Source organism: Bison bison, unplaced genomic scaffold (assembly GCF_000754665.1).
Source record: "Bison bison bison isolate TAMUID 2011002044 unplaced genomic scaffold, Bison_UMD1.0 scf7180017864291, whole genome shotgun sequence".
Lineage (NCBI taxonomy): Eukaryota > Metazoa > Chordata > Mammalia > Artiodactyla > Bovidae > Bison > Bison bison.
The window spans coordinates 7,224,364-7,238,908 of record NW_011494863.1 but is presented as its reverse complement, the minus strand read 5'-3'; the positions used below and the strand labels follow the sequence as shown (position 1 = coordinate 7,238,908).

Here is a 14,545-nt window from a genome sequence, read left to right as displayed (position 1 = left end):
AAAAATATATATATATATATACACACACACACACATATCTATATTTATATGTATGTATTGGAATATATATCTGTGTCTGTATATATATATATATACATGCATATACAAATAACACATGAATATGCTTATTTTATTAAAAAATGAAACATTACAGAAAACAATCATGTCACTCTTTCATTTACATATGCATCTATTAGTAATATATACTACTGCTTTGTAGCTCTTTAAACAGAGCATAAATGATATTATGCTATAATTTTATTATGCAGTTTGATTTTTTTAACTCAAGATATATCTTAGAGATTTATCCCTGTTGTTACTTACTTTATCTTTCACTGCATTCTTAATCATTCCCTAGTATGATTTATACCATCATGATTTATTTATGCTTTTGTCTATCAATGTACACTTGTTTTAAATTTTAAGTCACAAATAATGCAGCAATGGATATCCTTGTACCTGCCTCTTTGTGTGCATGTGTAAGCATTACTCTTATATGTGGAATTACTGGATCCAAGAGTATTTAAAAACTTTACTTGATTCAGCCAAGTTGCTTTCAAAAATGTGCCAACTCCACTCCCATCTGTGTGGGGAGTACCTATTTCTCTACGGTGTCCCACAACATTTGATATTAAAAAATTAAGAAAAATTCGGCATTCTTATTGGTAATAAATGGTTTCCGATTGTCAATATGCAATTCCCTGATTACTAATGATGTTGAACAACTTCTCATGTTTGTTATTGGCCATTTGTGTTTCTTGTTGAGTAAATTACCTATTCATGTCTTATGTTCGTTTTCTTCTTTTGTTTAATCCTTTATATATTGATTTGTAGGATTTCTGTGTATATTCTGGATACTAAACCTTGGTCTATGGTATAGGTAGCAGAATTTCCTCTGAGAGTCTCCTTCAGACAAAGGATTCCATCATCCTGCCCTGAGCAAGGATCTTTCATTTCCTAAAGAAGCTGCATAATTTCAGCCTGTCCCACAGAAATAAATACCAAGTGGTGGTAGTGAGGGCACTGTCTTGGAACACATAACTCCAGAGTTGTTTACTAGATAAATACGTAAAACGTGAGATCATATGGCATATGTGTTATGTGTGGTAGTTGAGACTTTGGAGTCAGACTTATTTGAGTTCAAACGTGGCCTCTGCACCTTCCTAATAAATGTATGAACTTGGGTAAATAGCTTAAATCCTCTGGGCTTTAGATTGCTCATCTGTAAAATGGGCCTAGTAAGAGTAAATTTTATAGGATTGTTGTGAGAATTAAGTGAGTTAATACATGCAGAGTACTTTTAGCAGGGCTTGGCACATGGTAAAATCTGTAAATTACCAGCTGTTATGTAATAAAACTTTGGCTTTTATAGTGCTTTGTTTTTATTATATCTGGCTTCTGTCCAAAGGTAATTGAATTTTGGGTGTGTTTCCTCAGTATCTATTACTGCCTCATAATGAACACTAAGATAACGTGGCTATACAATGGGAAGGCTTAAAAATAAAATTAACAGCATGTGTTATTTAAAAATACGTATGAGTCATAAAAATAAGGTACAAGAATTCCAGTGCACAAAACAACATCTTTACAAAAGGCTTACGAAGGATGGTGGGCATTTCTTTGTCAAGTAAAGTGGTACAGCGCAGGCTAACAATAAGTAAACACAATTTATTACTCACTTAGCTTGCCAGCTTTATAATTATGCAACTTTGATTAATTTTTTATTTGCAGAGATACACACTACTGTATTTTGTAATTGATGCATAAAATTAGTTTTGGTTGACTTCTATGTACCATGATTTCAAAGTTCCCTAAATCAGGGCTGCATACCATATTACCACTCTGAACTCACGGTAAGTTCTTGGGCCACTTGCTATCCTCTGACCTGTTTGTACCAGTAGTCAGTGCTGTGTGGGGCCTGCTGATCTTGCTAAGAGTAATGATTTTTTTAAATGTGGGCTGAAACATCCTAGACTTAATCAAGGCTGAATTTAGTGTTTGCTTTGGGCCAAGTGATGACTGCAATACATAATCTAGCAATTATCTCAAGATTCCTGATGAAAGAGAGGAAACAGACCTTCTGTTCCTGGAAGGTAGGCTGCTCCTCATCCTCCTCCCACTCCAGCCTCATGCCCTTCGTGCGCATGTGCTCCCTCACCCCTTACATGAAATGGAAGAAGTCCAGAATCCAGGCACATTCCCTGGAGGTTATAAAATAAAACAGCATTCCTAGATTTCTGCTTCTTTGTCACTGAAACTGGGAGTGGGACTCTGTACTCCTGACTGTTGAAGAGGGAGGGAGGGATGAAGAGTAAGAGACTGGTCTTTGACAGGGTATTTTTTAAATTAATTTATTTTAATCAGAGGCTACTTTATAATATTGTAGTGGTTTTTGCCACATTGACATGAATCAGCCATGGGTGTACATGTGTTCCCCATCCTGAACTCCTCTCCCACCTCCCTCCCCATCCCATCCTTCTGGGTCATCCCAGTGCACCAGCCCTGAGTACCCTGTCTCATGCATCGAACCTGGACTGGCAATCTGTTTCACATATGATAATATACATGTTTCAATGCTATTCTCTCAGATCATCCCACCCTCGCCTTTTCCCACAGAGTCCAAAAGACTGTTCTGTACATCTGTGTCTCTTTTGCTGTCTTGCATACAGGGTTATCGTTACCATCTTTGTAAATTCCATATATATGCATTAGTATGCTGTATTGGTGTTTTTCTTTCTGGTTTATTTCACTCTGTAAAATAGGCTCCCAGTTTCATCTACCTCATAAGAACTGATTCAAATGTGCTGTTTTTAATGGCTGAGTAATACTCCATTGTGTATATGTACCACGAATTTTAACCATTCGTCTGCTGATGGACATCTAGGTTGCTTCCATGTCCTGGCTATTATAAACAGTGCTGCGATGAACATTGGGGTGCACGTGTCTCTTTCAATTCTGGTTTCCTCGGTGTGTATGCCCAGCAGAGGGATTGCTGGGCATATGGCAGTTCTATTTTCAGTTTTTTAAGGAATCTCCACACTGTTCTCCACAGTGGCTGTACTAGTTTGCATTCCCACCAACAGTGTAAGAGGGTTCCCTTTTCTCCACACCCTCTCCAGCATTTATTATTTGTAGACTTTTGGATAGCAGCCATTCTGACCTGCATAAGATGGTACCTCATTGTGGATTTGATTTGCATTTCTCTGATAATGAGTGATGTTGAGCATCTTTTCATGTGTTTGTTAGCCATCTGTATGTCTTCTTTGGAGAAATGTCTGTTTAGTTCTTTGGCCCATTTTTTGATTGGGTCATTTATTTTTCTGAAATTGAGCTTCAGGAGTTGCTTGTATATTTTTGAGATTAATTCTTTGTCAGTTGCTTCATTTGCTATTATTTTCTCCCGTTTGGAAGGTTCTCTTTTCACCTTGTTTATAGTTTCCTTCGTTGTGCAAAAGCTTTTAAGTTTAATTAGGTCCCATTTGTTTATTTTTGCTTTTATTCCCATTACTCTGGGAGGTGGGTCATAGAGGATCCTGCTATGATTTATGTCGGAGAGGGTTTTGCCTATGTTTTCCTCTAGGAATTTTATAGTTTCTGGTCTTAAATTTAGATCTTTAATCCATTTTGAGTTTATTTTTGTGTATGGTGTTAGAAAGTGTTCTAGTTTCATTCTTTTACAAGTGGTTGACCAGTGTCCCCAGCACCACTTGTTAAAGAGATTGTCTTTTCTCCATTGTGTATTCTTGCCTCATTTGTCAAAGATAAGGTGTCCATGTAGCTGCTGCTGCTAAGTTGCTTCAGTTGTGTCCCACTCTGTGCGACCCCATAGACGGCAGCCCACCAGGCTCTGCTGTCCCTGGGATTCTCCAGGCAAGAACACTGGAGTGGGTTTCCATTTCCTTCTCCAATGTAAGAAAGTGAAAGTGAAGTTGCTCAGTCATGTCCGACTCTTCGCGACTCCATGGACTGCAGCCCTCCAAGGCTCCTCCGTCCATGGGATTTTCCAGGCAAGAGTACTGGAGTGGGTTGCCATTGCCTTCTCTGAAGGTGTCCATAGGTGCATGGATTTATCTCTGGACTTTCTATTTTGTTCCATTGATCTGTATTTCTGTCTTTGTGCCAGTACCATACTGTCTTGATGACTGTAGCTTTGTAGTATAGCCTGAAGTCAGGCAGATTGATTCCTCCAGTTCCATTCTTCTTTCTCAAGATTGCTTTGGCTATTCGAGGTTTTTTGTATTTCCATACAAATTGTGAAATTACTTGTTCTAGTTCTGTGAAAAATACCATTGGTAGCTTGATAGGGGTAGCTTGATAGGGATTATATTGAATCTATAGATTGCTTTGGGTAGTATACTCATTTTGACTGTGTTGATTCTTCTAATATGCTTATGTGAGCCTTTGTGTCTGTTGCACTATGAACAGTACCATGTAACACTCATCAGAATGAATAAGATAAAAAAAAAGACTGATGATAGCAAATGTTGGTGAGGCTGTGGAACAACAAACTCTCATATGTTGCTGGTGGGAATGTAAAGTGGCACAAATACTTTGAAGAACTCTTTGTGAATTTCTGGTTAAATTTACATCTGCCTCATGACCTAGCAATTCCACCTGCAGGAATCCACCCAAGTGAAATGGAAATGTCTATCCACATAAATACTTGTGTATGAATGTTCAAAGTACTTAACCATAATAGCAAAAAATGGAATTATCAGTTGGAAAATGGATAAATGATTTATAGAACATTTATACATTGGCGTTACTACTCAACAATAAAAAGAACAAAGTACAGATGCCTATAACAACAGAGATGAATCTCAAGAAACACGTGGTTGAACAAAAGACAGTTATGAAAGTAAACATGATTCATTTATATGAAGTTCGCAAAAAGGTAAAACCCCTTAATGGGAATAGAAATCAGAATAGTGATCACGTCTGGAGTGGGGTGGGAGGACTGGGATCATCCAGGAAGGGACACAAGGGAGCTCTGTGGGGTGAGGGCAGTGTTCTACATGTTTGGGTACTTCGGTGAATGTGATTGTCACAACTCATCCAACTCAACGTTTATGGTCTGTGGATTTTCTTGTATATAAATTATGCCTCAATTACATATTTATTGAATACATTTTTAAAGGTTATGGTTAATTTTTTTTTCTTTCATAGTTCAGATTACTTGTATTCATCAAGGTTGTCATCTTTTGGAATGATGTTAACATCTTAATCATTTACCAGAGATTTATAACCTGGAGTCCAATGATAGCTTTCAATGGATCCTTGAACCCTGTGAAACTGAATGCACAATTTTGCATTTCTGTGTGCATGTATTTTTCTTTCCCCTTAAAAGTTCGTAGCTATCACCGTATACACAAAAGGGTCCATGACCCCAAAATGTTTTTAAAACAGAACCATTGTGTTAATGGTTCATGCAGGATGTGTAGGGAATGGTATCAGTAAGTTAAAGATGAATGAATGAATAAATGATCAACTGTTTCCAGTACATGTTTGAGGAACCAAGCTTCTACTAGTTTACAGATTAAAACTGGCAGGTGTCAGTGGCTCCATGAAACTGCAAACATTAGAGAAACCTTTAGGCCTGAGAAATAGAATAAAGTCCTGATAAGAATAGCAGGCAGAATCAGTGTATCATAAAAGAGCTTTCAATCACATATATAAAAAAGATGCCTGCTATTCAAAAGTATTATATACTGTGTCTATTTTAAATATTGAAATTAGATAGATGAACATAATAGAAGTAACACATGTTTCAACTATAAAAATTTAATGCTTTTCTCTTGACAGTAGAAACAATTACTGTAGTGAATGTTAAAAGAATTGTAGCAGGTTCAGCTTTGCCAGTGTTTAACAAAAGAAGAAATTTTGATGTGGCTCAGTTATGGCAATTTTAATACACTGAATTTTGAGAATTGGTTATTCATCCTCAATCCCTGATTGTAGGGAGACAAAGCAGTATTAAATTGATGGCATAGGGTTGTAAATGCTCTTTGAGGTGTGATGTGGCTACAAGCACCTCTGAGAACCTTGACTTGCTTTTATGTGATTATTGACAGGTTTCTGTGGTCTTTTTTGTCCCATGTGTCTTGAGTGTGACATCGCCAGGCATTATGGAGAGTGTTTTTGTTGGCCATTGTTACCTGGGTCCACCTTTGCACTGAGAATTGGCACCAGAGAGAGACATAAAATACGGGTAAGTGTGTTTGGATGTATGTGTATATGAGAACCTGGATGGATGCCTTTCAAACCTGTGATTATTTTTATAAGTGAGGTGTGGGTGAGGATATTAAAAACACCATACATAGTGGAAGGCTTTGGGAAAGGAAAGGGAAGAAATTTCTCATTTCACTTGTTACTAGGATGTATATTAAACCAAAATGCCACATTTTGAAGGGTATTTCCAAGGGAGACCTATTATAGTTAGACTGTTGGCCAGTGAGCCACTTCTGTTTCTCTCTTGTTACATCAAGAGAAGACAGTTGTTGTTGTTTAGTCACCCAGTTGTGTCTGACTCTTTGCGGCCCTGAAGACTGCAGCACGCCAGGATTCCCTGATCCTCACCATCTCCCAAAGTTTGCCCAAGTTCATGTCCATTGCATTGGTGATACCATCCAGCCATCTCATCCTCTGTCATCTCCTCCTCCTGTGCTCAGTCTTTCCAATGATGACAGGTGGACATGCACCAGATTTGAAGGATAAACTTGGGATAACCTCACTTAAAATGTAGGCTCTCTGGCATACTCAGAATTCACTTAGGGGATTCCCTGAGGACACTTCAAAGAACCAGACAATTTCTAGTGTGGTTGAGACTGAGGTACAAGGAGAGACTGAGGAGAGACAAGTCATACCTACTCAGATGTGTACAGATAAAAAGGCATCTTTTTATCTATTCTTGTGAAATGATCCCTAAGATATATATTTAGCAAAAGAATATATATATATATATGTAAAATGTAATGTGTACATATCTATATATATCTGTATGCCTAGACTTAGAATTTATCTGGAAGTCTATATAAGAACTGCCCACAATGGTTGTGTCCTGACAGGTAACTGGGTGGCCAGGGGGATTTACTTTTTTACTTCCTCTCCCTTCTTACTGTGGGAATTTTGGATCACGTACACTTATTACTCCAGATAAGTAAATTAAATAATTAATTATAAATATTAAGTTCTAAGAGAAAAAAGAGATGTTGACAGAGAATTTTCTGTCAGTGAGACAGTGTTTTTCAAGTATGAAGCCTTGAGGGCTGGTCTCTGAATTGCAAGGATTGATTAGCAGTCGAGGTGCTTGGCACCCGAGTAACCCCAGTGGAATTGTGTCCATGGGCAATGACTTCAGGGTGGTGGTGGATCTTGGGAGCATTGGATGGGATGGACCATGAGGTAATACTGTGGAGGTCCCCAGGTAGTGGAACTGAGCCTGTGTGACGGCACCAGAACACACACGGTTTCTCCCCTAGGGTACCCTGTGTGAGGACTGGCTGGCAGTATATTGTTGCTGGCCTTGCTCCATCTGCCAGGTGGCCCGGGAACTCAAGGTGAGAACCTCCCAACTCTACGAAATCTATACGGCCCCTTCGACCAAAGAAACTATTATTTGACAGAGCAAGAAAACTCCTCCTTCCTCACTTCCCCACACCCTCCTCTTAAATCCCTCTTGGTGGAGAGATTGTTCTTAAGGTTTCCCTGAAGTAGTATGAAAATAAATGGTTTCCCACTACTGTGTTTACTGTTGTCCTTTCTTCACACATACCCCCTGATGAAAACGCTTATTGGTCTGAAGTTGCTGTCCCAGCTCGGCCATGCTAGGCAGGTTAGAGAGGTAAGCTTTGTGCCCTCCACACCCTGCGTGGAGTTGGGAAGGTTGAATTCCACCCCCCATCTTCCCCTTTCACAAGGGATGTCTGGGAAGCTGGAAGAATTGTTATATGGCTTTCTTATGCTAAGCCTCTTTTCCCAAAGTATCGATGATGGGGCAGAAGATGGTTAATTAAATTTTAACGTTTTATTTTCTTATTTTTAAATTTTTATTGGAGTATGGTTGATTTACAATGCTGTGTTAGTTTCAGGTGTACAGCAAAGTGAATCACATAGGACCTGGACTGGGCCCTAAACACCACTGTAATATAGGAGCATTGTCCTTCCTTTGTCCTGACTCCTTCAATCCTGACTGCATAAAGGAGAGAGCCTCAGCTTGTTGCTGACTTTGAACAACTCCCCAGCACGTGTAAATCTTTAGCCCCAGACTCAAGGCCTTAGGTGGGCAGCTGTTGAATTGTGCCCCTCCCCCAACCCCTTCCTACCAAAGATATGTTTAAGTCCTAACTCCTGGTATATGTGAATGTGCCCTTATTTAGAAATAGTCTTGCAAATGTAATTAAGATGAGTCATTAGGGTGGGCCCTAGCCCAGTATAGCTATTGTCCTTACAAGAGGAGATGAGACACAAAGGTGGAGACACACATAGAGAAGACAGCTGTGTGAAGATGGAGGCAGAGACTGGAGTGATGCTACCACAAACCAAGGAGTGCCTGGGGGTACCTGAAGGTAGGAGTTGTTCAGTCGCTAAGTTGTGTCCAACTCTTTGCCACCCCATGGACTGCAGCACACCAGGCTTCCCTGTCCTTCACTGTCTCCTGGAGTTTGCTCAAACTCATGTCCATCGATTTGGTGGTGCCATCCAACCATCTCATCCTCTGTTGCCCCCTTCTCCTCATGTCCTCAATCTTTCCCAGCATCAGGGTCTTTTCTGATCAGTCAGCTCTTCACATCAGGTGGCCAAAGTATTGGAGCTTCAGCTTTAGCATCAGCTGGGAGAGACAAGGGAATATCTTCTCCTAGAGGTTTCAGAGGGAGCACTGCCCAGCCAGCATCTTGATTTTGGACTTCCAGCCTCCAGAACTTTGAGAGGATACATTTACATTGTTCTAAGCCATCCGGTTTGTGGTTCTTTGTTACAGCAGCTGTAGGAAACTAGTTCACTCACCATCTACCATGTGAGTAGAATACTCTTGTTTTTGTTAGCATGGCAGCATAGAGCAGTGCTGAGGACCGTGGGGTCTGAAGCTGAACTGCCTCCTTTATTTACTAATTATGTAACTACAGGCAAATTTGCGAATCTGTCAGTACCTCAGTGTCTTCCTCTGTAAAATGACAGTACTAACTTCACAGGGTTGTGAGGATTTTAACAAGTTAAGACACTTAGCTCAATGTTCAGAAAGGAGCAAGGACTTGGTAAATATTAGCTAGCTACTATTACTATTACCTTATATTGATAGTAAATGATATACTTTTCCATTTACAGTTGGGATATAAAGTTTTCTATCAAGTTTTAGATTAAAATTAAGTTAATTAGAAGAAGAACATTAAGTAAATGATAATATAAATGGTTGGTGGATAGGGCAAATATTATGAAGGTGGTAAAACATGAATTGAGTGCTTGTATGTGCCAGGCACTATTCAAAGCACTCTACATATTTTAGGACATTTAATCCTTAATATTCCTCAGGAAACTGCTATTATAGTTCCATTTTCCAGACAAGAACCACAGAGAGGTTAAGTACTTGCCCAAGGCCACACAGCTAGCAGGTGACAGGCAGTCAGACTCTTGAGGCTGTGCACTAAGCAAGCAGAGAAAGTTTCTGGCCAAGAGGCTGTCTTGGCCCCCTTGTGGTTTTACAAACCGGGATTTGTCCTAAGGAGGTGAACTCAGCCTGGTGAGCATGGAAAGGAAGTGTCACTCACTCTGCCTCCAGTCATCCCCTCTGAAAATAGGCAATTCCTGTCTGACAGAGTCACTCCTCTCCTCCCAGCCCTGCTTTTGGGTGTCCAGGGAAGCTGCCAGCAGCCAAAGCCCTTTGGGAACAATAAAAGGCTCAGTGTTGACATTTAATACATGATAAAGTACTCCCCACTCCAAGTCAGCTACTGAAAAAAAAAAAAAAAAAACAGGCCTGAGGGATGAGTCTATTAAGTGAAAAATAAACCTCTTTTATTGTTTTGACCGAAAACACATACTGCGTTTCACAAGCTTATAGCTGGGAACAATATGAAATTTTGGCAAAGGAGACTGGGGTGACCTCTACACTCTCACATGATGACCCCTCTCTGTGTGAAGAGTAGATGGCATATCGTGCACTGCCTATGGGCCCAGGGCTTCTCTCAGCTGTGGTCAGAGGTGGTTAGAGGTGTGAGTGAACCTCTCCACAAGGAAACCCCCCTCTACCCCCCCGCTTTCCCTTTGCTGCTGCTGATCAGCCTGGGTGGTAGAGCAAACTTAGCACTTCTTTAGAGCCACAAATCCAAAAAAGTAAAACTCTGGGCTCTAAAAGCATTGAGTTTGCCAATGAATCATGGAATATCAAACAATTAATACACAGATGGTTCTTTGAAAATGGATGGTGGAGAATTGTCCTGAAGCAAGGTGGCTTAAGGGCCATGACTTCTGATTTCCCCTAGAACTTGTCAAGTCCATGAAGAAAGAAATTAACAAAAATTTGTGCTTCCTTCTCAGGAGAAAAGTTATCCAACATCCAGTGTTTAAGTGAAAGACAACAACCTTGATCTTAAGCTGTCTATTTCCTTGGACTTACGAGACACTGTCAGTGGTACAAATCTGAGTTACCCTACAGTGGAGGCTTCTTCTATGTATTTTTCCTCTCACTAGAAAATTCCTTTTGATTTTCTAAGATACAAAATGTGGAAAGGATCTCTGATAACTCCTTGTGGGCAAACAACACCCATACATAAGCAACAGCCATTTCAAAGTAATCCATTCAGATCATTATAAATTACAAAACCAGAAAATAAACACATGAAACCCCACCACACCTTTTGGCTTTCTAGTGGCATATACTAACAAAGAAATAAGCTGCCAGCCCTGTAACTCTCTTTGCTTTAGAACAAAGATATGAAAAGTGTCCCTGGACCTATAAAATAATCTTTATAATATATTTAACATGTCTAAGGTTTATCTACACAATTGTTCATAATGACTAACATGTAATACCCCTTCTATAAACATTATTCACATACATATTACCTCATAAAGATTCTCTTTTGGTCTATTAAAAAACACTGTACTGAAAAAACAAGCAGAGACACAAGAGTCTATAGATTATCTGCTGATATTTCCATGGAAAGGTGAAGTTTTCTCTTCTGTTTTCTCTTTCTTCTTTTTTCCTCTAAACAATACCCGCTCCCTGACCCAATATAAGAAGCAACAATTCCAGAAGATGAAACTCAGAACTAATGATTAGCAAATTATTCTCAGGTGGATTTCTGGCCTGACCTCATTCTAATCACTCAAATTCATCTGAATCTGCCTCCTCATACCTCCACCACTTTTGACTCATGGCCATTTGAAATCTATATTCTGAAGCTGACAGTCCAGAGATGAAAACTTTAGGGAATGGGGGAGCTTTTCTTAAGCTTCTGAATTTGGGTGGGAACAAATCAGGTTCTTTAATTTGTGCTTTGGGGAAAAAATATCTGTTTTACTGGCTAAGCAGGTTCAAAGAAAAAGCTAAATCTTCATGAAACCCTCCATGAAACTGTAAGCTGTGAAAAGATTCCAGAGATGAAAAAACAGCATGTGTAAATATTCGGAGTGGTGCTTTCTTGCTGTTCTAAATGTGAGAGGCAGAGGCCAGTCTGCTGCTGCTGCTGCTGCTAAGTCGCTTCAGTCGTGTCTGACCCTGTGTGACCCCATAGATGGCAGCCCACCAGGCTCCTCCATCCATGGGATTTTCCAGGCAGGAGTACTGGAGTGGGGTGCCATTGCCTTCTCCATGGCCAGTCTAAGAAGAAGCAAATCTGAATGAGAGAGCCTTGAGGACATATTTATAATTACCCAACGTGAACTAATATTTTTTGGGAATTAAAAGTTGTATTGTTTTCCCCAACTCAGTTTATACAACTTGCTTTTGTGTGCACAGCTTGCCTATACCTAACGTTTTGGCATATCATCTATAAAATTAAAATTCCTCCCAACTCTGACATTCTATGAGTGCCCTGAAAAGTGAAGTCATTGAAACCTATCTATAGGTGAGCTGTAGGGCTTCATGGTTGTAACAAGTAGATTCCAGAATCTGAAGGCAGCATCTCCATATTCATTGCTTCCAACTCTAAACAGCAGCCAACCAAACCCGAATTCACACCAGAGAAAATGGAACCAACATTTAGTCATGGTAGTTGAGAGAAAAGAGATGACTGACAACTGGTGGCACCCTCACAGACCATGTGTGAGAAGGAGCTGTCATTACTGCATTAGCCTTTCTGTGGTCTCATTGTGCCTCTTGCCTCCTCACTTACCTTTTGGCAGGTAAAGCCAATGCTGTGGGGTTTCTAACAAAAACTCTCTGGATCAGAAAGTATCAGGGTGAAAAGACAGAATGGAATTGGAATGGAAAAGAATGCAGATGTGGTAGAGTGATGCAGTGTGTGTGGTCAAGGGAGGAGGTGAAGGCTGGAGACATTGTGAAGAAACCCTGGCCTCTCTGGCTTGAACACCTGAGAGGAGAATATGATACCACCCCCCTGTATTGCTCTAAACCGAGCTGGAGTGACAGGCTAGACACAACTCTGGGAGGCATTTGATGTCTGGTCTTTTCATTTGTAGATTAGGTGCCAAGGTGTGAGAAATTGGCAAGGGGAAATTTGGCTTTGACAGCAGAACAGAAAAACAGGAGGGCCCAGGGTCTTGTGTAACCTGTAATGTCACATGGCTTGTGTGTTTCCTCCAGCCTGGCCCACCAGCCATTGATATTGTTGGAAGACAGATTTACTTTTTCTCCTATTCCCCTTCTGTCTTGAGGCCAGCCTATTGGTATTCCTGTACCGTCCCTGATGTCCAGGGAGTATCACATGGCCCAGAACTCTGCACCGAGGAGTTTCCATCCAAGCAGACGGTTTGTTCTCTTCAGTATCCCATTATTACTACTCCTCCAAGGAAGATTTCCAAGGCGGGATCTGTGAAGGTGAAAAGGATTTCAGAATCTATTGTGTGTAAATGCAGCCCAGTTCCAACTACAGTTCTTTAACAATTTTAAGTAGTTTGGGCAGGAATATGTCTTTTAATTTCACAAGAGAGATACGGTGTTCTCCATTCATCATATCAGGAGACACATACTCTCTATTTTCCCATTTCTGTGGATGCTAACTTGATCTTTGGGTTAAGGTGGTTGTTTACATTCTTGATAGCATTCTCCACTATCAAGTTGTTATTTTCCATTTTTAGATTAATAAGTATCTTTGGAGGAGATACTCTGAGCTCTTCAGGCTTTTACCCACTACTTTTAATATCCATGAGTGACTCTTGCCCAAGCCAGTGGCTACTGTAGTGGTTACCAAATGGTGATTTAAAAAAAAATTCCATCATTCCTTCTATATTTTGTAGCTGGGACTCTACTGTCAGGAAGAGCTCTTCCTTCTCTCTCATTACTCTATGTATATAGTATAGACTCAAGGATTCCTATTTGATTACTTGTAAGGATTATTATCCATTACTGCCAAAAATGAACAATCGGATCTATTGATGAAGAAATGCCAGACAAACCCTAATTGAGAGACATTCTCTAAAATAAATGGCCTATGTTCTTTGAAATGCCAGGATCATAGCAGACAATGACTCAAGGAACTGTTACAGATGAAAAGAAACTAAAGAGACAAATGTGTGGTCCTGGATGGTATCCTAGACAGGACATTAAAACCTTTATTCTCTGTAAAGGAATAGGACAATTGGATAAGAGCTGTAGATTAGTTAATAGTGCCATATCAATGTTAATTTCTTGATTTTGGAATTATATTGTGGTTAGGTAACATCCCTGTTTTTAGAAAATATACACTGAAATATTTTAGGGGAAAATGAACATTTTTAGCTTGCTCTCAAATGGTTTGGAAAGATTATATATATAATTTATATTAAATTTTAATTTGACATTTAATTAGTATATATGTATATACATATTTAAAAGAGAGAGGGTCAAAACTTACATAGGAAAATGTTAATATCTAGGGAACCTAGTAATGAAGGGTATACAGGAATCCCTTGTACATTTTTAGCAACATTTCTAGATATCGGAAATTATTTCAAATAATTTAAAATTCACAAGGCCTCAGAAGTTCTCCAAAGCCTGAAATATTGTATTTTGATTTCCAAACTCAACCTGCATCCCTATCACCCCCACACATGTGGCCAATGTCCTCCCCTCCCTGTGTGTCCCTTGGGGCCTCTTCTCTTCTTGAGCACATTCAGGAGGAAGTGCAACCAACACTTCTGGCTTTCCCTTGTCCAGGTGAGGGCAGGTGGTTTGGATGGGCATCACAGGAGCTGGCTGCTCTCTACGACTTTGCTGCCAGTGCTTGGCTCTTGGCCCTTCTGAATGCAAATGAAGTCCCAACTGACTATGCTGAAGGGGGACAGGAGAAAACTAAGAGGGTAATGGGAAAGTGGTCCCAGGACATTGAGAAAGACTTGTTTTCTAAAAGACCCAGGCTCAGGGTTTGTCCACAAGTGAGTTCCACGAAAA

General features: G+C 39.9%; 2 protein-coding genes across 2 annotated transcripts in view; one reads left to right on the top strand and one right to left on the bottom strand.

Annotated features, from left to right (window-relative positions):
• Positions 1–8,642, top strand: part of PLAC8L1 (PLAC8-like 1) — a 23,440-nt gene extending 14,798 nt beyond the window's left edge. The window contains exons 3-4 of the mRNA XM_010850457.1: positions 6,072–6,208; positions 7,479–8,642. Of these exons, the coding sequence (XP_010848759.1) occupies positions 6,072–6,208; positions 7,479–7,619 (278 nt within the window). The 3' untranslated portion in view covers positions 7,620–8,642. The remainder of the gene's footprint in view (positions 1–6,071; positions 6,209–7,478) is intronic.
• Positions 8,643–8,773: 131 nt separating this feature from the next.
• Positions 8,774–14,545, bottom strand: part of SH3RF2 (SH3 domain containing ring finger 2) — a 149,825-nt gene continuing 144,053 nt past the window's right edge. The window contains exon 11 of the mRNA XM_010850456.1: positions 8,774–12,986. The gene's annotated coding sequence lies outside the window, so the exon portion shown is untranslated. The remainder of the gene's footprint in view (positions 12,987–14,545) is intronic.